At 51.1% G+C, this 25,980-nt stretch overlaps 1 protein-coding gene across 13 annotated transcripts in view; it reads right to left on the bottom strand.

The window, feature by feature from the left end:
• The window catches only part of RAB37 (RAB37, member RAS oncogene family), a 70,401-nt gene that overhangs the window by 4,199 nt on the left and 40,222 nt on the right, over positions 1 to 25,980 (bottom strand). For 4 of the 13 annotated variants that reach the window (XM_054256454.2, XM_002748705.6, XM_054256455.2 and 1 more), the window contains exons 1-5: positions 6,178 to 6,287; positions 2,711 to 2,821; positions 765 to 806; positions 194 to 260; positions 48 to 100 (exon numbers count right to left, since the gene is read on the bottom strand). In XM_054256454.2, coding sequence (XP_054112429.2) covers positions 48 to 100; positions 194 to 260; positions 765 to 806; positions 2,711 to 2,821; positions 6,178 to 6,270 — 366 coding nt within the window. In that variant the 5' untranslated portion in view covers positions 6,271 to 6,287. Of the gene's footprint in view, positions 1 to 47; positions 101 to 193; positions 261 to 764; positions 807 to 2,710; positions 2,948 to 5,777; positions 5,914 to 6,067; positions 6,288 to 12,037; positions 12,149 to 25,980 lie in introns of those variants that run through there. The other 9 variants (XM_017972792.4, XM_002748706.6, XM_078374561.1 and 6 more) reach the window with 5 other exon arrangements.

Genomic DNA, 25,980 nt, shown 5'->3' with positions numbered 1-25,980 from the left:
TTGCTGTGGCTGCTTATGGGTGGGAGTCTGGGGAAGGGAGGACCTACCCTGATGTTGTCAAAGGAAGCCTTGTTGGTGATGTCATACAGCAGAAGCAAGGCTGGAGGGGGAGAGGATCACAGAGGGGACTTAGCCAGTAGCACGGGTACTACCAAGGGGCTGGGGTAGGGGATGGAGGGTGCAAGGGACTTACCCTGAGCGTCTCTGTAATAAGCATGGGTGACGCTTCGGAACCGTTCCTGCCCGGCAGTGTCCCAGATCTGGGAAGAGATGGAGAAATGGTTAGAAGGAGGCAGGGTGCAAGGACTATGCTGGGTGGAGGGGGCCTGCTTTGTGGTATGAGATGTCTGTGGGAAGGTGGGGCCGTTTCCTTCTTTAGGTTCTCATGAGCTCCTAAGCATCCGATGACCTGGAGAGTAGCAGTTATTGCGTTCTCAAGCTCATTCAGAATCATCTCCTCTCCCCCAGCCCAGGGATTGGGGATGTCCCACCTCCTAAGAGCAGACAAAGCCTAGGCAGCTGGGGAGGAGATGGATGGAGGCTAAGCTTGACTGAAGGCATTTTGAGTTGCCTTTCATAGATGAGAGGGTGCCTGGGAACCGCTTTTTCTGCAGACATCAGACAAACAAAAGCCATTTCCTCTTGTGGGCCCCACAGGAAATTACCCCAGGCAGAGGGCAGGGCTACAGGCCTCCTGTGGTTCAGGGTGAGAAGCAAGGGCAGATCCTCCACCATCCCTCCCTAACCCCAGCATCTGGTCTCACCTGCAGCTTCACTCTCATGCCATCCACGGTCACCAGCTTGTTCTGAAAGAGAAAAAGGCAGAGGCTGGGAGGGCAGGAGTTGGGTGGCTCTTCAGCTCTGCACACATCCTGTCTTGGTCCCTCTCCAGGCCTAGAGTGGGTACAGCGAGCCCCAGAACCATCTCCAGCTGCATCATACCATCAGGGCAGCAGGAACCTGGTCCCCAGACACCTCCACTGTGGAGTCCTCTCTTCTGGGGACTGTGTCTGCCCTTCACACAACAGCAGGGCAAGAGGAGCCTGAGAAGCTACTTGGCTCTTTCCAGGATCAGGCAGCCCAGGGCTGGAGGCCTGGGTGCTGCTAGAGGCCCTGCCCTTTTTTTCACTTTGGTCTCCCTCTCCTGGAGCCTGGCCTGGGACTGTGACTGAGCCCCTGCAGATGGGGTGCTTGCCTGCATCCTGGGGACCTGAGGCTACATCTGCAGTGGCATCTTTCTTCTAGCTGCCCACTAATTCTCTAGTGAAGAAAGTGTTTGCCTTCTGCCTGCTTGAAGCTGTAGAGCCCCACCTGCCAGGGTAAGATCTTTCCTCTATTGGATGCTTTGGGTGTGTAGCACTCAGCATCTCTGAACAGGATTTGTAAGATGGAGTTTTCAAGGTGAGAGGGAGGGTCCCTGGTGAGCTGCTGTTTCTCCACGTGGCCAGCCAGCTCTTTTTTTTTTTTTTTTTTTTGGAGATGGAGTCTCACTCTGTCACCCAGGCTAGAGTGCAGTGGTGCGATCTCGGCTCACTGCAACTTCCACCTCCCGGGTTCAAGCAATTCCCTGCCTCAGCCTCCTGAGTAGCTGAGATTACAGATGCCAGCTATCATGCCTGGCTAATGTTTGTATTTTTAGTAGAGATGGGGTTTCAGCTTCTTGGCCAGGCTAGTCTTTTTTTTTTTTTTTTGAGACGGAGTTTCGCTCTTGTAACCCAGGCTGGAGTGCAATGGCGCGATCTCGGCTCACTGCAACCTCCGCCTCCTGGGATCAGGCAATTCTCCTGCCTCAGCCTCCTGAGTAGCTGGGATTACAGGTACGCGCCACCATGCCCAGCTAATTTTTTGTATTTTTAGTAGAGATGGGGTTTCACCATGTTGACCAGGATGGTCTTGATCTCTTGACCTCGTGATCCACCCACCTCGGCCTCCCGAAGGGCTGGGATTACAGGCGTGAGCCACTGCCCCCGGCTGTTAGTCTTGAACTTCTGATCTCATGATCCACCCACCTCAGCCTCCCAAAGTGCTGGGATTACAGGCTTGAACCACCGCACCTGGTGGTGTTTTCTTTTTTGTAAACTAGTTTTACTTGTTTTTTTACTGGTTTGAACTAGGATTACAGGTGCACACCACTATGCCTGGCAATTTTTTTTTTTTGTATTTTTAGTAGAGACAGGGTTTAACCATGTTGACCAGGCTGGTCTTGAACTCCTGACCTCAGGTGATCCTCCTGCCTTGGCCTCCCGAAGTGCTGGGATTACAGGTGTGAACCACTGCACTGGGCCAAGCCCAGTTCCTAAACCCCAGAGCAGGGCTGTGCTTCCCAGGAGCTCCAGAAAGACTGCTTGACTTTTGAGGTCTTGCCAAAGGGGCGCAGGTAGGAGGGCGAGGAGCAGGGGCTCTGAGGGCCAAAATATTCCACTTATGCCATGTGTGTGCCTGCCCTGCTTGGGAGAAGTCCCCCAGGAATGGAGGTGGACATGAAGACTCAGTCTTGTTTTCTTGCATCCTGTAGTTGGGCAAGGAGCCAACCCTGCCCAGTCTACTTTGACCTGGCCACTTCTGTGGTCCTGGGGGAGTGGGTTGTGTGCCCTCCAGCCCTGAGCCTTGGGAGTCCCTGGGAGCCAGGGTGAGCAATGGGAGGGCAACCCCCGTGCCTGAGCCACAGCCCTGGCTCGCTGCTGGAAGCAGGTGCCTGCAGCCACCTCACCCTGAAGTCTATGCCGACAGTGGCTATGAAGGTTCCGGACAGGAAGGCCCCATCTTTGAATTGGATCAGGAAACATGTTTTGCCGACGCCTGAGTCTCCCAGAAGCATCACCTAGGAGGTGGGGGCAGAGGCAGTTAATAGGGAGTCAGAGGGAGCTTCTGGATTCCAGGAGGGAAACATGGAGAGGATCAGAGGAGAAGTGGGTGCTGGCGCGGATGCTGACCACACCAAGGGGCACCTGCTTCCAGAAAGCCTGCTGCCGCCCTCACCCTGCCTCTCCTCTCCAAGCTCCTTGGCCCAGCCTCCTAGGCTCTCCCTCTGACCTTCCTGCCCTCATTCAAGTTTCTGGAAACCTGAGTTGAGACCTCACCATGAATAGGTCCCCAAGTGCACTTGGTGGCCCCAGAGAAATACCACATTTGCACAGTCTAGACGCTGGCCACATTTGCCCATAGCCACATCGTGCAGAGATTCCGCCCCTCGGTGTACTCATGTCATCCCTTGTCCATTCTGAGTACATCCATGGGCTGGGCTACACTGATAGGAAAGGAAGTGTCAATATCTTGGACAAGGATTCCCACCCAAGGGAGTCTATCAAGATCTGCTGGGGGTGGGGCATGGTCATTTGCATATTCTATAACGACTATTGTTTGGGTTTTTTTGGGGGGGGTTGCGACATTTATTTGGAAGTTTCTAATGACATTTTATGTTTATTAAAAGGTTGCATAAGGCCGGGTGCGGTGGCTCTTGTCTGTAATTCCAGCACTTTGGGAGGCTAAGATGGGCAGATTGCCTGAGTGCAGGAGTTTGGATCAGCCTGGCCAACATGGTGAAACCTCGTCTCTACTAAAAATACGAAAAACTAGCTGGAAGTGGTGGTACATGCATGTGACCCCAGTTACTTGGGAGGCTGAGGCAGGAGAATAGCTTGAACCCAGGAAGCGGAGGTTGTAGTGAGCCGAAATTGCACCACTGCACTCCAGCCTGGGTGACTGAGCGAGACTGCCTCAAAAAAAAAAAAGGCTAGGCACAGTGGCTCACGCCTATAATCCAGCACTTTCGGAGGCTGAGGTGGGTGGATCACCTGAGGTCAGGAGTTCTATACCAGCCTGACCAATATGATGAAACCCCATCTTTACTAAAAATACAAAAATTAGCCAGCATGGTGGCATGCTCCTTAATCCCAGCTAGTCAGGAGGCTGAGACCGGAGAATAGCTTGAAATCGGGAGGTGGAGGTTTCAGTGAGCTGAGATCATGCCATTGCATTCCAGCCTGGGCAATAGGAGGAAAATTCCATCTCAAAAAAAAAATTGCATGAAGTAGGGAAGGTTGAAATTTATACTAAAGTGAGGAGATGTGTAGTCAGAAGTTCTTTCAGCAGAAACCTTCCATGTGGGACGCATGGCTGGAGATCAGCATTCTGGGGTTGCTGTGGGTAGCGGGGGCAGGAATGCCAGGGAGGGAACCTGTGGAGGGGTGTGGCCCTCTCCTTTACCATCTGGTGAGGCTCTGCTCATCTTCTCCAGGGACACACAGGAATGGTGGAGAGGAGCCCTTTGTCCCATCATTCCCCAGTCTAGGAGAACAGGGGTCTAGACCCAATGCTGGCTTTTCCCAACCGCTGGTTAGATGGCTTCATGGGTTGAGTGGGGACCAAGTTTGAATTATTTTTGAGGCTCTGAATTTGACTGTGGAGCCCAAAGGCATTCCTGCTGTTGGCATGGGGTACTGGGATTAGTTAACTGTGGTGGAAAGGCAGGGGCGGCTGAGCAGAAGGGGTATGAAGGATGGGTCTTGGTTTGTAAATGGCCTACTGTGTGACTGCAGGAAGATTCCTTAACCTTTCTGTGCCATGGCTTCCATAGTCAGTAGAAGGAGGAGGGATCATTTCTTTGAGGCCTTTCTAGAGTCTGGTCATGGCTAGGGCCAGTCATCGTGGTGTGAACCACCTAAGACCCAGGGAAGAGTTGGCCCAGGGGTGGGAACTGCCTGCCTGTGGCCCCCATCACCCGTCTGGTCCAAGGAGTGCCTGCCAGGCACTCAGAGGGTCCTGGGCTTAGTCCCCTGAGGCAGTTCTGGGGAGGCGGGGGGCCAACTCTCCTGCCAATGTTGCTTGGCCTAGGAACAGATGGCCTGGTGGGGGATAGGAGCTCTCTGGAGCCTGCACTCCTCCCTGGCTCCTGGGTTCCAGTCCCGGAGCAGGAAGGAGGGAGGGAGGGCCAGTCTTTGTGTACTTTACAGATCACAGCTGCCTTGAGCAAACGATGCCAGCTACCCACCCAGCTTGGTGATTCCACCAAACACAAACAGCTGCCTAGCCTGGCCACCTCCTAGGCAAACAACCCAGCTGGTTTGCAGGGCAACAAGATCAGGCAGTCCCCCTCACCCTGGGGACTGGGCAGCAGCAGCTCCCCCTTCCCCAAGGGTGGAGGGGCCCATTTCCTGCCACAAGCCCACACAGGACGCCTATCTCAACGGCTCTGGGCAGATGACTTGCTGAGTGGCTTCCCCTGAAACACTGGGGTGGAGGCTGAGGCTTCCAGCAAGGGTGAGCCCTGGTGTTGGGGAGGAAACCGAGGCACAGAGAGAGGCAGGTCTCCTTCAAGGCCATGCAGCAGAATCCAGGATAGCCCTAACGCCACCCCTAACCCTGCAGAGGAGAAGCAGAAGCTCTAGGCTCCCTCAGCAATTCTTTCAGAGTTTCTGGTACCTTCTCACTCTAAAGACACAGATGGAAGAGACCAGCGTCCACTGCTGCCCCCACCCGCTTCCATACAAGGCACCCCTGTAGAGGGAGCAAGCCCCAGAGAGCAGCCCAGGAGCTCTCTCAAGTGCAGGATGTGAGAGACCATCCACTGAGATCTTTCTCAGGTTGGAAGAATTCCCAGGTGGGCTGCAGGCCGGCTGGCAACCTCCTTCTGGGAGGATGGGCTTCCGATTGAGAGAGGAAGGTGGGGAGGCAGTTCCTGGAGTGGGTGGAAAGGGAGGGGAGCAGCTGGGGGACCTCAGGCCTCAAACCTGGATGTCAGATCTCAGCTTAGAGCTTAGCTTGGAAAATGACATTACCGCCAGTTGCTCCGCCAGCAGGGGACGTCCTCTCCGAGTCTCCGTGCGGTCCCCATCTCCCAGCGCTTTCCAGCTTGAGCTCCCAGCGCTTCCCAATCATGAGAGTTGCGAGCTTAACCCTCACCAAGCAGCAAGGGCTTCCGGGGGCTCAAATCGGCCAGAGTGTGGCAGAAGAGAACAGAGTTGGGGCCGGCGGGGTATCACTCAGTCCTGGCGATCTTCCGCGCCCCTCCCCCACCGAACTAGCAGACACCCCCAAGGGCTGTGTCCTGACCCTTTCTCCCTCTCACCTCTAGGAGACCCAGATACCCGCGGGCGAAGGGCTGAGTCCAACCCTGACGCAGCCAGGAAGGGGCTTGCGCCGAGGAGGGCGGGGGTCTCACGGAGAAGGCCCACCCACCTTGCCCGTGAGGTCGTAGCTCGGACTGCAGGGCGGGGAGCGCTTGGGGGCCTCTTCATCCCGGGTGGCAGTGGCGCCTGCCGTGCCCGTCATGTCCCCAGACGAGAGGTGAGCACGGCCGGCCCGCAGGCGAGGGAGAGCGCAGGAACTGCCCCGCCCACTCCTCCCCTCCCTAGACCAGGACCCCGCAGGCTCCTCCCTCCTTCCCGCCGCCCCCTCGACGCCACCGGCAGGAGCTGGTTGTTCCCCGAGGGTGCGCAGAGCCGCGGAGTTGGCGCCAAGGGACGACGGCCTCCCCGAGCAACACCGGCCCGGCTCCGTGGGCGTGGGCCACATCTTCCGGTCCCCTGTGGTCGCCAGCTGCGGGCTTGGTTGCCCCCAGGGAAGCGCGCCCCGCGTTCCCGTAGCCGCTGCGCAGCGCGACAGCAGGCGGCGCCCGAGCTCCGGGCCGTGGGCGGTCCCCAGTTGGTGAGGCGGGGAACTGGGGACCCCTGGGCTGCGCCTCCGCGAATAGCGCCCAGACAGTTCCGCTTCTGCTAAGGCACCCGGCCGGAGCTCATCTGAACATAGTTTTATTAACCAACCCACACTCGTCTTGCAGCACAAGTGAGCTGAGGTGTTTTAGGGCCTCTGGCTGGTGCGGGGACTTTGACCCTGGATCACCCTGGCCTGTTGGGCTGTACCCAGAACGTCCCACCAGGGGAGAGCGCAGCACACATCTCCCAGTGGACGGCTCCTGAAGGCGGGGCGGGCCTTCTTAACCTGTGACACCTTGGCCCGGAGGAGGAGCCAAATGAATTCAAGAAGTCGTGGATCATTTTGAGCAGAGCTGCCAGGATATCCCAGGCACCCGGCAGCTCCTGGTGACAGAGGATGGGGAGTGTGTCTGGGGTTGCCAGTAGCAAAGCTCAGGGGCTCTGTGACCTGGGCCGCCCTTTCCATTACCGGCATCTCCACATTCTGTAAGCAGCTTCAGGTTACCAAGGAACAGGACGGGTGCTTTACAGAGGGACTGTTTCAGGGGTGTGTAGAGAGAGGAGAGCTGAAGAGAGGTACCGGCACCATTTTTTTTTGAGACGGAGTCTCACTCTGTCGCCCAGCCTGGAGTGCATTGGTGCGATCTTGCCTCACTGCAACCTCTGCCTCTCTGGTTCAACTTATTCTCCTGCTTCAGCCTCCTGAGTAACAGAGATTATGGGTGCGCGGCACCATGCCCGGCTAATGTTTTTGGATTAGCCATCACCCTGTTGGCTAAGTTGGTCTCAGACTCCCGACCTCAGGTGATCCTCCCCTTCCTACACTCCCAAAGTGCTGGGATTACAGGCATGAGCCACTGTGCCCGGCCTGCACTTCTTAAGTGTGGAGGTGAAGAGCAGGGGCACACGTGGCTTATGGGCCACCCTAGGCCTGTGGGAACTGACTTTGCACACCAGCCTCCAGCCCTGTATTTTTTTGACATCAGTTGGAGCTATTGTCTGGCAGCTGGGAGAAGTGCCCTGAGTGGGGACAGAGTTGATCTCCAGTGAGAAGTGTGGGTTACTTCTTCTGGAGGTGGGCATGCTATAACCTCAGCTGGGCATAGGGCAGGACTCAAACGGGGAGCCACCGACCGGAGAGGAGGCTGTACAGCCTGCTACAGAGCCATGGTGTTGATTGCTATTTGGATGCCAGAGGCTCTTGCTGCAAATAATGCCAGGTCTGCTCAATGCCCTGGGCTCCCGGAGACGGAGCCTCACTTTGTCACCTAGGCTGGAGTGCAGTGGTGGGATCTCAGCTCACTGCAACCTCTGCCTCCCAAGTTCAAGCAATTCTCCTGCTTCAGCCTCTGGAGCAGCTGGGACTACAGGCACCCACCACCAGGCCTGGTTAATTTTTGTATTCTTAGTAGAGATAAGGTTTCACTATGTTGGCCAGGCTGGTCTTGAACTGCTAAACTCAGGCTATATGCCCGCCTTGGCCTCCCAAAGTCCAAAGTGCTGGGATTACAAGCTGGGATTACAGCGACTGCACCTGACCTGGGATATGATTTTCTTTCCCTCCCTTCCTTCCTCCCTCTTTCCTTCCTTCCTTTTTTCCTTTCTTCCTTCTTTCCTTTTCTTTTCTTTTGAGATGGAGCTCTGTTGCCCAGGCTGAAGTGCAATGGCAGGATCTTGGCTCACTGCAATGTCTGCTTCCCAGGTTCAAGCCATTCTCCCACCTCAGCCTCCTGAGTAGCTGGGATTACAGGTGCCCACCCTCATTCCTGGCAAATTTTTGTAGAGACAGGGTTTCACCATGTTGGCCAGGCTGGTCTTGAACTCCTGATTTCAGGTGATCTGCCCACCTTAGCCTCCCAAAGTGTTGGGATTACAGGCGTGAGCCACCGTCCCTGATCCGGATGCGGGTTTTCATTGCAGGAGGTAAACGGTAGAGAAAGAATGAGAGGGGGGATGGGGGCATGTCCCATGCTCACCTTCTACTGTAAACCATGCTGTTATAGGTTGAATTGTGTCCCCCAGAGATAGGTTGAAGTCTGAACCGCCAGCCCCTCAGATCATGCCCTTACTCGGAAATGTGGTCATTGCAGATATTCATTAAGATGAGGTTATACGGGTGTAGGGTGGGCCATTGATCCAGTATGACTGGTGTCATGAGAAGAGAGAGACACAGGGAAAAGCTGGCCAGGTGAAGACAGAGGCAAAATGAGCCATGTGGCTACAAGCCAAGGAACGCCAAGGGCTCCTGGGAGCCGCCAGGGCCGTAGAAGAGGAAGGAAGGACCCTTCCCTGGAGTCTTCAGAGGGAACATGGCCCTGCCGGTACCTTGAGTTCAGATTTCTAGCCTCCAGCTGTGGTTTGTGTTGTTGGCTCCAAGGCCCTCTGTGTCCTCTGGTGGGTTTGGAATAGAGACGGTTGAACATCAGTGTGAGTCATCCAGAAGGAACAGTCCTTGCTGCATTGCTGCGCTAGTTTGGATGGAGGATTCTGATCAAGAGAAGACGTCCTTGCACAGGGGAGAGGAACTGCGGGCTCTCCTCCAGGCAGTCCCTGTCTGGCCTGCTGGGTCTGCGGTGTGTGGGCAATGTCATACTTGGAGGGTGCGTACACTCTCCCCAGGGCCTCTGTAACATCCTGCAGGGTGTTCAAGGGTAGCCTTGGGCGAGTCCCCCCTGGGAGAGTGGGTCGTGGGGACCCCACCTGTTGCGGACACATTCAGGCAGGGGATGAGCAGAGTGAGGGTATTTTATTTATTTATTTTTTTGAGATGGAGTCTCGCTCTGTTGCCTAGGCTGGAGTGCAGTGGCGCTATCTAAGCTTACTGCAACCTCTGCCTCCCTGTTCAAGCTATTCTCCTGCCTCAGCCTCCCAAGTAACTGGGACTGCAGGCTCACGTCACCACGCCTGGCTAATTTTTGTATTTTTAGTAGAGACGGGGTTTTGCCATGTTGGCCAGGCTGGTCTCAAACTCCTGGCCTCAAGTGATCTGCCCGCCTCCGTCTCCCAAAGTGCTGGGATTATAGGCGTGAGCCACCATGCCTGGCCTGAGTGAGGGTTTTGAAAGAGGAATTTTGCAGCAGTCTTAAGGCAAGACTAGGGAATTTGGGGGAAACTGAGGAGAGAAGTAACAAGGAGGACCTGAACTGTGGTGGGAGGGGCTGGCTGGAAAGACCCCTGTGTGAACCCTACTGATGTCAGTGCCCCATAACCGCATTGGCAGGACCCCCACAGCCAGTTTGATAGAGCTGGTGCTGGAAAATTTAGGGAAGGTCTTGGCTGAGAGGCATCTACACAGGACCTGGGGAGATCCCACTTCCAGAAGGCAGTGGGTCTGGTAGTTATGGGGTGAAGGCACGCCCCAGGCAGTTACCTTGCTCACCTCTGGCTCCTCCAAAGTGGGAGACCAGGGTCTCCATCCCTCCCCTGGCACCTGGGCCGCACTCAGCCTCCTGAGCTTCTGCCTCCCTTCCCATCACACAGGAGTTCCAGGCTTCAGCCTGGTCGGTGATAGGGCCCTTATCCATGCAATATCAAACCTCAGTGTGAAGGACAGATGGGTAAACGAGTATCTGGTAGCCTGGCTCTCTGGGGACCCCCAGACCGCTGATATCTGGAGGAGACCCCGATGTCCTCCAGTTCTTTGCTCAGGTGTCCCCAGGCTGAGTTTCTGGCCAGGGCCTCAGGCCCCTACCTGTGTAAGCAGCCAACAGGTTGTCCTGAGATACACCAGGACATTGGGTGCTGACCGTGTCCGGGGGAAAGCCCAGCCTGTCCTGTCTCAGCACTGTAGGCTCATAGTTTGACCACACACTTTCTGTTTCCTTCAAAAGAAATTGGCCCCAATTTTCTTTCCAAGCTAGTTGCAAAATTTGGAGATTTCACTTCTGTGGTCTGTGGAATGTGAATCAGATTTTGCATGTCTAATTCAGCCACATTCACCCAACTCTTCCCTCCTCACCAGACAGGGAGAAGGGTGGGTGAGGAGATGTGGTGTGCCTCTGAGGGCAGGGTGTGCCTTGGCTGCTGAGGGCAGACTGGGCCTGGGCTGGGGCGGGTGACGTCTGGCACCAGGTCATCCTGGTCCGCTTCATGACAGTGTGGTTCAAGACCACAGGGATTGCCAGGCAGCCTTGGCCTGCTGGGTCTCAGCCCTGCCCTATTCAGCACTACTGGAGCCCAGCCGCTCCCAGTCGGCCTTCCCTTCCTGGACACTGGTATTTCAGGGATGATTCCAGGCCCCAGAACACATCTGAGCCAGGCACTTGCTTCCACTTTGCCTCCTGGAAGGTTACCCGGAAACCATGTCCGTTCTGAACCCCTGTCTTCCTGACTGTGACCCAGTGGGCAAGCCCATTTTCTGGGTTTTCCTCTCTCTCTTCCCATCAGTATGGCACTGCTGTGACCCGACCCCGAGTGTGACCTCACAGGCCCTGTGCTCCGGTCCCAGAAGCTCCCAAACATCTGCATTACCCAAGAAGAGATGTTTGCTCTTCTCCATCCTCGGGATGCTTGGATTCTGGGGTCCCAAGGGAGGGCCCTGCTCCTCCTGCCACAGTCTGAGAGAGGAGTGGAACCCTCTCCCAAGGTCTTCCCAGGAATTTTAGGGCAGCTGCGGCCGCAGGCAGTGCCTGGAGATGGGATGTGTGGGAGAGAAGGAATCTATTGGCCCACAGAAGGGCTGTGGGCAGAAAAAGCCTGGGGCGCTGGGAGGGCACTGGGAGGATGCTGGGCTTCCTTAACCTGAGCCGCCCTTTTACCATTTTATCAAGGTCTAAACACGGAACTGTAACCTCGGCCTGCCAGCTCCTTGAGAACCATGTGTCAATCAATGCTAAGTTTGGACTGTGCTGAAAACTTTGTTGTCCCTTTGTCCCTCCAGAATCTTCTTGCCTTGGAGGGCTGACCTGAGCGATCCCTTATTAAGGTTTTTGTTTGCTTTCTGGCTTCCACTTGCGTTAATCCAGTGTGGAGTACCAGAAGGAGATGGAGAGCAGGAGGAGAGTGAGGATGAACAGGGGGTTGTTTTCCTGGCTGCCTCCCTGGGGGGGCTCCCATGGGCTGCTTGGTTCGTCCACTGAAGGTCCCATGCAGCTCCTGCCAGGTGGCTCACCCAACAGTCCTCTTTGCCCCTGGGTTCTGGTGAGGGTGCCTTCCCTTCCTGCTTGAGGCTAGAGGTGAGCGGAGTTCCTGGACTACCCAGGGGCAGTTCACCCTCCCTCCTGGCCTCCCAACACCCTCCTGCCCCTCAGGGAACAGTCTTCTTATTAATGCTCCATGAATGAGCCAATGTGAGTGGTGTCCACCTGTTTCCTGCTGGCACTCAGCAGAAACACAATGGGACCCTGAGCCCAGGTGCAGAGCTGGCAGTGCTGGCCAGTGCTTACCGTGAATCCGATGCCCACAGTGGCTGAGAAGGAGCCTGGGATGAACTTGCCCTGATCAAACTGAACCAGCAGAGACGTCTTTCCTACGCCACTGTCGCCAACCAGGATGGTCTGGAAGGGAGCAACAGAGAGAGGGATGAGGGGCTGCAATGTGAGTCAGCCTCAGAGATGTCCCTGTGGCTGCGGGAGTGGGTTTTTTCTAAGCACGCATGTGTACAACATGCACACACACACACACACAAACACACATACACAAGACACAGACACACATGCAGACACAGAAAAACACGTGTATACACACACAGAACACCCATGCACACACAAATAGAAATGCACACACAGAGCACACACATGCACGCAGACACACACAGAAACACACATGCATACAGAAATACATACACAGACACATATGTACAACACATGCACACAAAAACATGTACACAGGGAAACACAGAACACACATGCACACACACAAACAGATGCACACACAGAGAGGACACACATATCCACACAGACACAAACAGACACACAAAACACATGTGTACACACAGAAACACATGCATGCATACAATACACAAAGAATACACACATGCACGTGCACATACACACAGAATGTGCACATGCACACAGACACAGACACACATGGAAGCACATGTACCAACATGTACACACATATACAAATACAAGCACGCATGCACACACACAGAAACAGAGAAACACACATTTGCACAGACATGCATATACACAGACACGTGCACACAAACATGCACACAGAAACACATGTACACAGATATGAACAGAGACACAGATGCACATGTACACACACAGAAACAGAAACACAGACATACATACACAGACATGTACACACAGATCCACATGAACACACAGAGACATGTGTAGCACAAACACATATATACACATACATATGCACATACAGACGTGCACATGCACACAGACACATATACCCAGGCACTGACACACAGGCACACACATTCACAGACATGCAGCATATACATAAACATGCATGCATGCACAAATATACACACAAATATAAACACAAACACAGCCACAGATATGCACACACATGCATGCAAACACATACATATGCACACAGACACACAGACAACCTGCATCATGGTGTGAAGGCTCTCCCGGCCTCCCTGGCATCTACTCTGTTTTTCTCATAGGCATTTCCTCCAGTAAAACTCTTGCATATTTAATTTCCTTTTTTTTTTAGACAAGAGTTTTGCTCTATCACCCAGGCTGGAGTGCAATGCTTGATCTCAGCTCACTGCAACCTCCACTTCCCAGGTTCAAGCGATTCTCCTGCCTCAGCCTCCTGAGTAGCTGGGATTATAGGTGCACACCACCACACTCGGCTAAGTGTTGTATTTTTAGTAGAGATGAGGTTTCACCATGTTGGTCAGGTTGGTCTCGAACTCCTGACCTAATGATCTGCCTGCCTTGGCCTCCCAAAGTGCTGGGATTATAGGTATGAGTCACCGTGCCTGGCTTAATTCCCTTTTAACTCTCCTCTTTGGAAGACCAGGACTAACACGATGTCCATAGATCTCCTGCGTGGGAGAACCCCAAACAACCAGTCTGTAGAAGAAAACAAAATCAGATGGCTGGTATGTGTCTTTCACACTTGGCTTTAGAGCAAGGAGCAGATAACTTTTCAAAGAAAAGCAGATTCTGGAAAAGAGGGGGAAGGCGCCTTCCTCTGAGGTCTGAACTGGGAGGGAGTAGGGGCAATAATTAGCTTGGAAGTTCAGGTGAAAGGTTTGAAAGAAAATCATAAACAGCTGAGAAGAATGCTACATGCACCCAGAGGCTGGTACCCTCAATGAATGGATGAATGAATGGGTGAGTGGATAAATGGCTCAGTTTCTTTTTTTTTTTTTTGAGATGGAGTCTCATTCTGTCGCTCAGGCTGGAGTGCAGTGGCGCTATCTTGGCTCACTGCAAACTCCACCTCCCAGGTTCAAGCAATTCTTCTGCCTCAACCTCTTGAGTAGCTGGGACTACAGACACCCACCACAACACCAAGCTAATTTTGTATTTTTAGTAGGGATGGAGTTTCACCGTATTGGCCAGGCTGGTCTTGAACTCCTGACCTCGTGATCTGTCTGCCTCGGCCTCCCAAAGTGCTGGGATTACAGGTGTGAGCCACCACGCCCAGCCAATGCCTTAGATTCAAAGTGGACAGTGGACTCTTCCCAAAGACAAGAATTAAAGGCTGTTTAAAAGGACTAGGAGATGCACACTTTAGCTGGACTTATAAAAACATAAAGACATAAAAACAACAATACCATAAAAGCACAGAGATTGACCGAGCCTCCTTGGGTCAGGCCCAGCCACTGTTAAACTTTGACAATGGCGTGGAAGGGAATCCGTATCGGTGTCTGCTGACTATGAGGTTGTCCATGGTGTTGACTTTGGATGTCCCCTGACTGTGCCCCCACCCACCTCCTGAGCCTCTCCGGCTTTTATTTCCTCCTGGGTTAGAGAACTCATTTGTTTGTTATTTGCAGTGGTTTTAACAATTTACATCTATAATCTAACTTCCTCAGGCTTTAAGAAGTGTTTTCTAGAGAAAATATTCCAAAATGCGAGAGGTAGTCCATCCACGTTCCCCTCATTCATGTCCTAAAGAACATGACAGATTCTAATTCTTTTCGCTTTTATCCTTTTCCTTTCCAGGGTGACAAGTTTCCATCAGTTTTTATCATAGGAAACAGTCCTGTCTTCTCAGGACCTTTTCTGACTCAGTGGGGTGCAGGGGTGCACGCAGGGTTTGGTGTTTCAGATTCAGCTGAACCTTGGCTTGAGGTGGGGGGCAGGATGATCCTCTGACATTGGTCATGGTCTGTTTTATCAGTTTCAGAAATCTATTGACAATGGCTGGGAATGGTGGCTCACGCCTGTAATCCTAGCATTTTGGGAGGCCAAGATGGGCAGATCACCTGAGGTCGGCAGTTCAGGCCAGCCTGGCCAACATGGTGAAACCCCATCTCTATTAAAAATACGAAAATTAGCTGGGTGTGGTGGTGGGTACCTGTAATCCCAGCTACTGGGGAGGCTGAGGCAGGAGAATCACTTGAACCCAGGAGGCGGAGGTTGCGATGACCCAAGATCATGCCACAGCACTCCAGCCTGGGTGACAGAGCAAAACTCTGTCTCCAAAAAAAAAAAAGAAAGAAAGAAAGAAAGAAATCCATTGGCAATGACTCTAAGAGCTTTTTACCTAGGCCATCATGGATTGCTCAGCACTGATCTATTTACAAGCATTGTTGAATTATCTCTTCCTAAACCTAGGACCTCCCTTAGGCCTGCTCCTCCTCTGCTTGTGCCCCTCCCCATGAAGCAATGTGTCCACAAGGCCAAAGGCTCCTGTTTCTCCTGTAGACTGACTGCACTTTGCCCCAAGGTCACTGTTACTGTTGTGTCCCTAGGTCTGTGGTGTGGCCAAGGGGTGACTGTTGGCGGGCGCTGTGGACAGAGCTGATGTGGAGCCTCATGTATTCATCTGAGAGCCTTTGGGGTTGGGGTGTGCAAGGGTAGGAGGAGAAGGAGAGAAGCTTGTGGGAGGGTGGCTGGGGACAGGAGGTTGTCTGTCCCTAGCCTGCTACATTTTAGTGTGGAACTTCTGAGAATCCCACATGCTAACCTGGCTTCCAGGTTGGTAAGATGGTGTTTTGTTCAGGAGGGAAGATTAGACACATTTGATTTGATAGCTTTTTGAGCTTGCTTTAGAATGCTAAGATATTAAGACACATGGTATGTGGGCTTCCATTTGTATTCCAGCCCTGGCCTCCAAATGTTAGGGATGGAGCTGCCTAAATTCATTATTTCAGGTATGTGAAAGGAAAGTACCTCAGGCCCCTAAAATCAATAAGGAGAACTCAAGATGGAAATTGCTTAGGACAAACCTGCCTCCCATTCTATTCAAAGTCACCCCTTTGCTCACTGAGATAGATGCGTAGCTTCTTCTTCTTTTTTTTTTTTTTTTTCTGAGACGGAGTCTTGTTCTGTTACCAGGCTGGAGTGCAGTGGTGCGATCTTGGCTTACTGTCACCTCTGTCTCCCCGGTTCAAGCGATTCCCCTGCCTCAGCCTCCTGAATAGCTAGGACTACAGGCTCATGGTACCACCCCCGGCTAATTTTTTGCATTTTAGTAGAGATGGGGTTTCACTGTGGCCAGGATGGTCTCGATCTCCTGACCTTGTGATCCACCTGCCTCGGCCTCCCAAAGTGCTAGGATTACAGGCATGAGCCATGATGCCTGGCTGATAGAGAAATATCTGATTACCTCCTTTGGAAAGACTCATCAGAAACTCAAAAGAATGCTCCTCCCCACTTCTAGTCTTCTGCCTTTGCTTTGAGTTGTCCTGCCTTAATGTACTTGATGTCTCCTGTCTCCCTAAAATGTATAAAGCCTAGCTGTGCCCTGACTGCCTTGGGCACACATTGTCGGGATTTCCTGAGGCTGTGTCATGGGCGCGTCCTCAACCTTGGCAAAATAAACTTTCTAAATTAACTGAGACTTGTCTCAGCTTTACTGGTTTCACAGGTGCATAGTGGAGCTTCTCTCGCCAGTCAACAGCTGCTGAAAATTCCTTAAGTTTCTCCAGGTTGCTTCCCAATTTCACTGCTTGGAGAAGCTGAATGCCAACTTTGGGTCCAGATTTTTCACCATGCCTTCCCTCTTTGTGCTTCTCCTAGCATTTATGGAAATGTTAACTAATTGTGGTTCAGACAGAAACCTCTGGGTCAACTTTGCCATTATTTGGACAAGCATCTTTTTTCTCTTCGCTTGAGTCATTTTTTTAATGCCTGTGCCTCATTCACTTCCAACGGAGATAGGTGGTTTCAAACAAACCCACAAGTACAAGAAGGCAGTTCAAGAGAGTGCCTGAGAAAAAATACAAAGAATAGGTGTGTGTGTGTGTGTGTAGGGATGGGGTGGGTTGGGACAAATCTTCCACCCCAGAGTGAGGTTACTGCGTGTGAGCATGGTGTTTGGTTATAGGTTTGCTGAAGACAGAGTGGAAAGCCCTGTGGGGTGTATGGCACTTGTCTGATGCTGCATGCCTGAGTCCTCTCCCTCAGGTATACACTGCTATGTCTGATGTTGCATGCCTGAGTCCTCCCTTCGGGTATTTTCTCTTGGTATACACTGCTATGTCTGATGTTGCATGCCTGAGTCTTCCCCTCGGGTATTTTCTCTTGGTATACACTGCTATGTCTGATGTTGCATGCCTGAGTCTTCCCCTCGGGTATATTCTCCTGGTATACACTGCTATGTCTGATGTTGCATGCCTGAGTCCTCCCTTCGGGTATTTTCTCCTGGTATACACTGCTATGTCTGATGTTGCATGCCTGAGTCTTCCCCTCGGGTATATTCTCCTGGTATACACTGCTATGTCTGATGTTGCATGCCTGAGTCCTCCCTTCGGGTATTTTCTCTTGGTATACACTGCTATGTCTGATGTTGCATGCCTGAGTCTTCCCCTCGGGTATTTTCTCTTGGTATACACTGCTATGTCTGATGTTGCATGCCTGAGTCTTCCCCTCGGGTATATTCTCCTGGTATACACTGCTATGTCTGATGTTGCATGCCTGAGTCCTCCCTTCGGGTATTTTCTCCTGGTATACACTGCTATGTCTGATGTTGCATGCCTGAGTCCTCCCTTCGGGTATTTTCTCTTGGTATACACTGCTATGTCTGATGTTGCATGCCTGAGTCCTCCCCTCGGGTATTTTCTCCTGGTACACACTGCTATAAGGAGTTTGTTAAGCGGATCCTACTGCAAGGGGATCTGAATAACAAAAGGGGCAATTGCAATTTTGAGGAAGATGCAAAGCTTTTTCCTTTTTTTTTTGAGAAAGAGTCTCACTCTGCTGCCCAGGCTGGAGCACAATGGTGTGATCTTTACTCACTGCAGCCTCCACCTCCGGGATTAAAGTGATTCTTTTGCCTCAGCCTCCTGAGTAGTTGGGATTACAGGCGCCCACCACCATGCCCAGCTAATTTTTGTATATTTAGTAGAGACAGGGTTTTGCCATGTTGGTCAGGCTGGTCTTGAATTCCTGACCTCGTGATCCACCCGCCTCAGCCTCCCAAAGTGCTGGGATTACAGGCGTGAGCCACTGCGCCCATCCTGCAAAGCTTTTTCTAAAGCTGTTGTATTGACCATTGATAAAAGCAGGGCATAACATAAATCATACTTTATCTGGCCTCTCGCTGGGAGCCGGGCTGATGCTGTCTAAGCACACTATTGCTGCTTTTCTGTGACTTTATTATTCAGGAACAGGTTTTAGAAAATCTGACGAATGGGGTGGTTACTATGGCTCCTAAAGTGCATCTGAGTGACCTTCTTAACAAGACAGGAAATTCAGGTGCCATAAAGAAAAAGATCGATGAGTTTGCTGCAATAAAAATATTTTGGTTGACAGATGATTCCAGAAATGAAGTAGAATAAGAAATGATAAAGGGAAGATATTTTCAAGATATACAACAAATGGTAATATCCCTCATAATAAGGAGAGCTCTCAGAAGAAAATTTTAATAGAAAAGTGAACAAAGGATGTGAATAGGTCGATATGTTTTGTGTACATATGGTTAGTTTTATGTGTCAGCTTGGCTGAGCTATGGGCCTACTTATTCAATTCAACACTAATCTGGATGTCTTTGTGAAGATACTTTGTTGATGTGGTTAACATCTTCAAGCAGATGGCGTTAAGTCTTCAGTAATCTGGGTGGGTGTCCCCTGGTTAATTGAAAGATTTTTTTGTGTGTGTGATTTTTTTTTTAAATTGCATTTTAGGTTTTGGGGTACAAATCACACTGCCATGTGTGTACCTATGCAACAAGCTTGCGTGTTCTTCACATAATTGAAAGATTTTAAGAGTAAAACTGAGGTTTCCCTGAGGAAGCAGAAATTTTGCCTCGTTTTTGTAGTATCAACTTTTGCCTGAGAATTTGCAACTTTTAGGCCGTCCCTACAGATTTTGGACTTGCCAGTCCCCAGAGGCATGTAAGCCAATTTCTTGGACAAATATCTCTCTCTTTCTCTCTGTCTCTCTCTATAGCCTATTGTTTCTGTTTCTCTGGAGAACTCTAACCAATACAATGATGATATAATGTATAGTGGCTTGATAAAAGTTTGGTAATGGTCAGTATTGGCTTAGATTTGGGGAAACAGGTACTCACACATACACCATTGGTGGGAGTATACATTGAGCAACCATTTTGGAGAGCAAGTGACAATATCTATCAAGGTTTCAAGTGCAAAGTCCTTTGACTCAGTGACTCTATGGTTTCCTTGCAAAAGTAAACCAAGAGGGCCAGGCATGGTGGCTCATACCTGTAATCCCAGCACTTTGGGAGGCCGAGGCAGATGATCTGAGGTTGGGAGTTTGAGACCAGCCTGACCAACATAGGGAAACTTCATCTCTACTAAAAATACAACAATTAGCAAGGCATGGTGACATGCACCTGTAATCCCAGCTGCTTGGGAGGCTGAGGCAGGAGAACAGCTTGAACCCGGGAGGCAGAGGTTGCAGTGAGCCAAGATCTTGCCACTGTACTCCAGCCTGGGCAACAGAGGAAAACTCCATCTCAAAAAAAAAAAAAGAAAAGAAAACTAAGATACGTGAATAAGGATGCTCATTGTACTGTTTGCAGGAACAAATAATTTAGCAGTAGGGGCTTGTGGAGTAAACGCCGGAATATCCATATAACGCAGCATTGTGAAAGCAGTAAAAGAATGAGGAAGATCTAGTATGTACTGTTGATGCAAACAGGGGGCAGGGAAATACTGGGTAAAAGGTCCCTGGTGAGGGCTCCACCCTCAAGCCTGCATCTGTGGCCCTAAATGAGAATATGCATTCCTGTTTTCCTGCCTGAACATTGCCTTTTCCAAGACCATTCTGGACCACCATGCTCCCCAACCCTGTACCCATAAAAAGCCCAAGCTCCACTAGCAGAGGAGCAGAGCAGTGTGGCTAAGAAGGAGCGAAGAGACAAACAGCTGAACATCGAGAGGAGAGGAAACAACTGAGCCTCAGAGACTACGGATAGACATGGCTTAACTTTAGATGACATGACTTCAGAGAGGAGCCCAGTTATCTCAGGCCAGGCTTCAGAAAAAGATCATCTTCATCCCGCACCAACCCCTTTCCAGGTTCCCTTCCACTGAGAGCCACTTCCACTGCTTAAGAAAATTTCTGCATTCACCAACCTTCAAGTCTATGTAACCTGATTCTTCCCAGATGCTGGACAAGAACCTGGATACCAAGAGAGCAGGGTGTAAAAGGCTGTCACCCTGACTCTCCACTGAGCTGGTTATCACTTAACTGTGTACCAAGAGGGCAGGATAAAAAGGTTGTCACCTTGGTTCTCTACTGAGCTATTTAATGCTTAGCCATCTGCGCTAAAAGAGCAGTAATTTTGTTTTTTTTTGAGACAGAGGCTCACTCTGTTGCACAGGCTGGAGTGCAATGGCGAGATCTCGGCTCACTGCACCCTCCACCTTGCGGGTTCAAGCAATTCTTCTGCCTCAGCCTCCCAAGTAGCTGGAATTACAGGTACCCGCTACCACGCCCAGCTAATTTTTTGCATTTTTAGTAGAGACAGGGTTTCACCATGTTGACCAGGATGGTCTTAAACTCCTGACCTCAGGTGATCCACCCACTGGCCTCCAAAGTGCTGAGATTACAGGTGTGAGCCACCACACCCAGCTGGTATTATTTTTTTTTTAGTGGAGATGGGGTTTTGCCATATTGGCCAGACTGGTCTTGAACTTCTGACCTCAAGTGATCCACAGCCTCCCAAAATGCTGGGATTATAGGTGTGAGCCATTGTGCCTGGCCTAAAAGAACATTAATTGTAACCCACTCCTCGATGCTGCTGTGGGGCCAGAGCCCAAAAGTGCTTGTCCTGGCCCCAGCACCCACCTGCCTGTGTGCTCCCTCCCATGAGGGGTTGAGCCCAGTGGGTCTGAGCAAGTTGGTCTCTGTTGGTGCCAAGGTGGCCGACTGGAGCCAGAGCTGGTGCACTCCAGTTCCTACCCACCAAAGGATCAAGGGAACTCTCCCGTTTCACTGTTTGGGGGAAAGTACATTATTAAGCAAGAGAAGCAAGGGGTAGAGTGAGGTTTATAGTATGATAAATAGTGTATATGTTACTTAGGTTTATGTGCTACAGTATGATAAACTTTTCTCTGGGAGGCCAACAGGATTGCCTTTGAGGTTCTGGGTGGGGATGATAGGTGGGAAATGAAGAGAAGATTTTCATTTTATCTTTTTCTATGTTTTTTAAAAAATTATTTAAATCATTTGCTTGGTGAGGTACAGTGGCTCATGCTTATAATCCAGTGCTTGGGGAAGCCAAAGGCAGGAGGATTACTTGAGCCCAGGAGTTTGAGGCCAGCCTGAGAACATAGGGAGACCCTCTCTCTACAATAAATAAAATAATAAGCTGGGTGTGGTGGTGCAATCTTGGCTCACTGTAACCTCTGCCTTCTAGGCTCAAGCGATTCTTCTGCCTCAGCCTCCCAAATATCTGGGATTACAGGCATGTACCACCATGCCCAGCTAATTTTTGTATTTTTAGTAGAGATGGGATTTCACCATGTTTGCCAGGCTGGTCTTGAACTCCTAGCCTCAAGTGATCTACCTCCCAAAGTGCTGGGATCACAGACGTGAGCCACCACACCTGGCTCACACTTGTTATTTTCAATCGCAAGTTGCAAATGCCTCTCTAGGTCCAAGGCCTGCTATGATCTGAGCAGCATCAGGGAGTGTCACCAGTGACAGTGGGGACTGGCACAGGACAGGCAGGAGAGGCTATCACGAAGAGTTTTGAGGGACAGCTAAAAGGGAGTGGAAGCCACCTGGCAGTCACTGCCGTGCAGAGCGGAGGGTGAGACAGCTGCCCTGGGTTGGATTTAGGCTTTGCGGGGTTTTGTTTTTGCTTTCTATTGCCACAATAATGCTACCCAAAGCCTGGCAGCGCACAGGATTGTGGGTCAGCAGTTTAGTCTGGGTTGCCATTCTGGTCTCAGGTGGGCCCCCTTGTGTGTCTGGGGTCCACTGGCCATGGGCTGGGCAGCTTGGCTGTGCCTTGTGTCTCTAGCTTCTCTCCAGCAGGCCAGCCTGGGTGTGCTCCCCTGGCAGAAGTGGAGGTATGAGAGAGAAAGAGAGAGAGAGAGAGAGAAAGAGAGAGCGCAAGTGCAAGGAAATGCAGGAGGCCTCACATCTGGGGTTTGGACTGTTTGGACTGGCACATCATCACTTCTGCTGCATTTTCTTGAGCAAAGCAGGTCATAAGTCAGGCCCAGACTCAAGGGGATTGGGTAATAGACTCATCTCTGTAGTGAGAAAAACTGTGAAGTCAGCCAGGCACAGTGGCTTACACCTGTAATCCCAACACTTTGGGGGGCCAAGGCGGGTAGATCGCAAGGTCAGGAGTTCAAGACCAGCCTGGCCAACATGGTGAAACCCTGTCTCTACTAAAAATGCAAAATTAGCTGGGCATGGTGGCACGCACCTGTAGTCCCAGCTACCTGTGAGGCTGAGGCAGGAGAATCACTGGAACCCAGGAGGCAGAGGTTGCAGTGAGCCAAGATCATGCCATGGCACTCCAGCCTGGACGACAGAATGAGACTCCGTCTCAAAAAAAAGAACTGTGAGGTCAAGGGGTGTATATGCAGAAAGACACCCTGCATCCACCCACCATAGCCTGAAACTTATGCAATTCTGGGGGCCCTTGTGAAGGAAAAGCATGCCCATATTAGAAATGCAAAATGGGTGTAAGGTCTTGAAAGGAGGCTGATCAAGTTGGGGGTGCAGATACCTAACCACCGCCATCTGCTTCGTGGCAATCCCTACAAGTCCCGCTGAGTGGAGCTGAGAAGAGGAGCCCAGCCCAGCCACAGTCATTCCAGTGGTAGAGCCGAGGGTAAGCCCCTCAGTCATGCCCCTCTTGCCCTCCGGCCCTGTGTTCTCAGCCACTTTCTTCCTGGGTCCCTATGAAGTCTGACTGAATGCTGTTCCAATTTCTTCTCCTTTTTTTTTTTGACGGAATTCTGCTCTTGTTGCCCAGGCTGGAGTGCAGTGGTGTAATCTCAGTTCCCTGTAACCTCCACCTCCTGAGTTCAAGCGATTCTCCTGCCTCAGCCTCCTGGGTAGCTGGGACTGCAGGCACCCACCACCACACCTGGCAAATTTTTGTATTTTTAGTAGAGACAGGGTTTCACCATGTGGGAAGTAGAGAAGTTCCTTTTTAAAGTTTTTTTTCTTGTTAAATAATAAAGAATAAGTGCGCTAATAACTTTGTTAAGCCCTATCCTATATAGCTATTAGACATGCCACGCTTACAGGCACGTAGTACATTCTATGTCCTTGTACTTTAACCAAGGTATCTGTGCTGGACGTGCTCACAGGCATGTCCCAGCTCTCCATTGCTTTTGCCTGTTTAGAAGAGTTTTAAGTTGTTAGTCAATTGGGTTTTAGTTTAGATTGTGAGGTCTGGATCCAGCCAGCGGAGATCAGACACAGCAGTAAGGATGACTACAAATACGTAAGGGATGAATTTGTGTATTTTCCTTTGTTCATTGCACTCTTGTGGCTCAATGGCTAGCGGGAATGCCCTTCCTGCAGTCCAGGAAGTAAAATCTGTGTTGCTAAAAGATCCTTTGTCTCAGGGCTAATTTTTCTTTGCGGCACTGAGCATCTATTTTCAACAGCCGTGTTGGCCAGGCTGGTCTCGAACTCCTGACGTCAGGTGATCCACCAGCCTCAGCCTCCTAAAGTGCTGAGATTATAGGCATGGGCCTCCAGTTGCTTCTCTACTGAGAGGCTTAATTCTCTGTTTTTTTTTTTTTTTTTAGTTATATCTAGTTCAGACATTTTGTTTTTCTAATTCTCAAGTGGGCCTTACAACAAACTTTTTGTAAACTTCTGTTGCAGAGTGGGAGAGACCCAACGGAACTGGCCCTGGCAACACGGGAGCTCCTCTACCTGAACAGGGTGGGTTCTGAAAAGATCGTCTACAGCTTTCAAGTCCAAAGTGATCAAGAGAAGTTGCGTCAGCACATCACTGTCTTTGTAACCAGGAGAACCCAACGAATGCATCAGGACACTCACATACACACATGTACCCCAGCATTCAAATATACACATGCCCACGCAACACACATTTACACACATGTGCAATAAACGTGTGTATACACACAACTCTGCCTCACCAACATGAGCATCCCTAACACGTGTGCATACATGTTTGTACACACAACCATTCCCATACACACATGCAAATACACATACATACATACATAGGTGCTTTAGGGCAGGGAGAATCTCAGATGACCTGTGTAATCCCTTCTTTCACATATTCACATATGGGGACAGAGAAACCCAGGGAGATGACTGGCTCGTGTACAGGTCAATGGCCAAACCAGGATTATGGACTCAAATGAAGTTTTGAGAACACAGAAGCCGATTCTCCTGTATTCCCCATAGGCACTTGGTCAGAAGAGGAACAGCTACTCAGAAGCACTTGGAGAATTCTCTGTTCTTTTTTTTTCTTCTTTTGAGACAGAATCTCTCTCAGTCACCCAGGCTAGAGAAGTGCAGTGTTGTGATCTCTGCTCACTGCAACCTCCGCCTCCTGGGTTCATATAATTCTCTTGTCTCAGCCTCTTCAGTAGCTGGAATTATAGGCATCCACCATCACACCAGCCTCATTTTTTGTATTTTTTAGTAGAGATGGGGTTTCGCCATGTTGGTCAGGCTGGTCTTGAACTTCTGACCTCAGGTGATCCACCTGCCTCCACCTCCCAAAGAGTTGGGATTACAGGCATAAGCCACCATGCCCCGCCTGAACTCTCTGTTCTTGATTCAAAGGGGAATCCTCTTTGTGGAGGCCAAGTCTGGGAGAGGCCAGGATCAGAGGGGCTGGCCACAGGTGGTTCTAACAGACAGTGCTGCTCCCTTCTTGTTGCCCATGTCCTGGAGAGGAAGCTTCCCCACGATCCTCAACGCTTCTGTCCCTTGTTTTTCAGGGCTGCCCCCATTCTGCTTAATTCCTGGTCCTTTTTCCTGGAAGCCAATTCCTTCCCTACTGCAGAGGTATGATTTCTCTCTGTGCATCAGCATGGTGCCCCAGGGAGAGGAGCTAGTGACGTGCAGCGGGGACCAAAGGGCTGACCGAGCCCTCACCCCGGATTCTTGACCTACTTTATGGTCTGTAGATATGTAAAGTGAGAGGCCATCTCTGGCCACGTCCTGGAAAAGCCATGGCTTATCAGCTGCTGTGGTTCTCGGTGCAAATAAGTCTCCTGCACACCCACTCATTGCTGATTAGGGTGTGAGGGGGTTGTGTCGCTCTTTGAGACTCACTCCCTTCTCCAGATGTCACAGGGTGTATGTGACACATGGCAAAAGTGGCTCCAGGTACAGAAGGTGAGAAAGACCTAATCTTTTTGTATCCTCCATCCTCACCCCAGGGACTTGCTGGCATCTTGATGGGAGAGGAGAGATGGGAGATGGGCACGATTGTCAGAAAGAGGAGAGTCAGGGGTAAAACTGATCCTTCCTTTCTTCCTTCCTTCAACAATAGTTATAAGGTGGGAGGTAGGAGTGGGGGTAATAGTCCTGAGCAATGAACTGGTTTCCTCAGGTAGAAGCCCCTGGTACAATGGACAAGTTTCTGGAAGATTCCAGCAGGGGTAGGTATCCCTGGGCCCTCACCTGGGGGGCTGGGCACAGCAATAGGAGCTTACTGCTTGTTCTCAGGACAAAGCCCCTCTTGTCCGTTGGGTCACTAGTTCTCTGCTTGCATCTCCCTTCTCTCTGAGCCTCTTTCTTTGTGGTCTGTTTTTTTTTTTTTTTTGAGACAGGATCTGCTCTGTTGCCCAGGATGGAGTACAGATGCC

The sequence above is a fragment of the Callithrix jacchus genome, chromosome 5, assembly GCF_049354715.1.
Source record: "Callithrix jacchus isolate 240 chromosome 5, calJac240_pri, whole genome shotgun sequence".
NCBI lineage: Eukaryota > Metazoa > Chordata > Mammalia > Primates > Cebidae > Callithrix > Callithrix jacchus.
The sequence above is the reverse complement of the archived record's forward strand: the minus strand, read 5'-3'. Positions and strand labels throughout refer to the sequence as shown.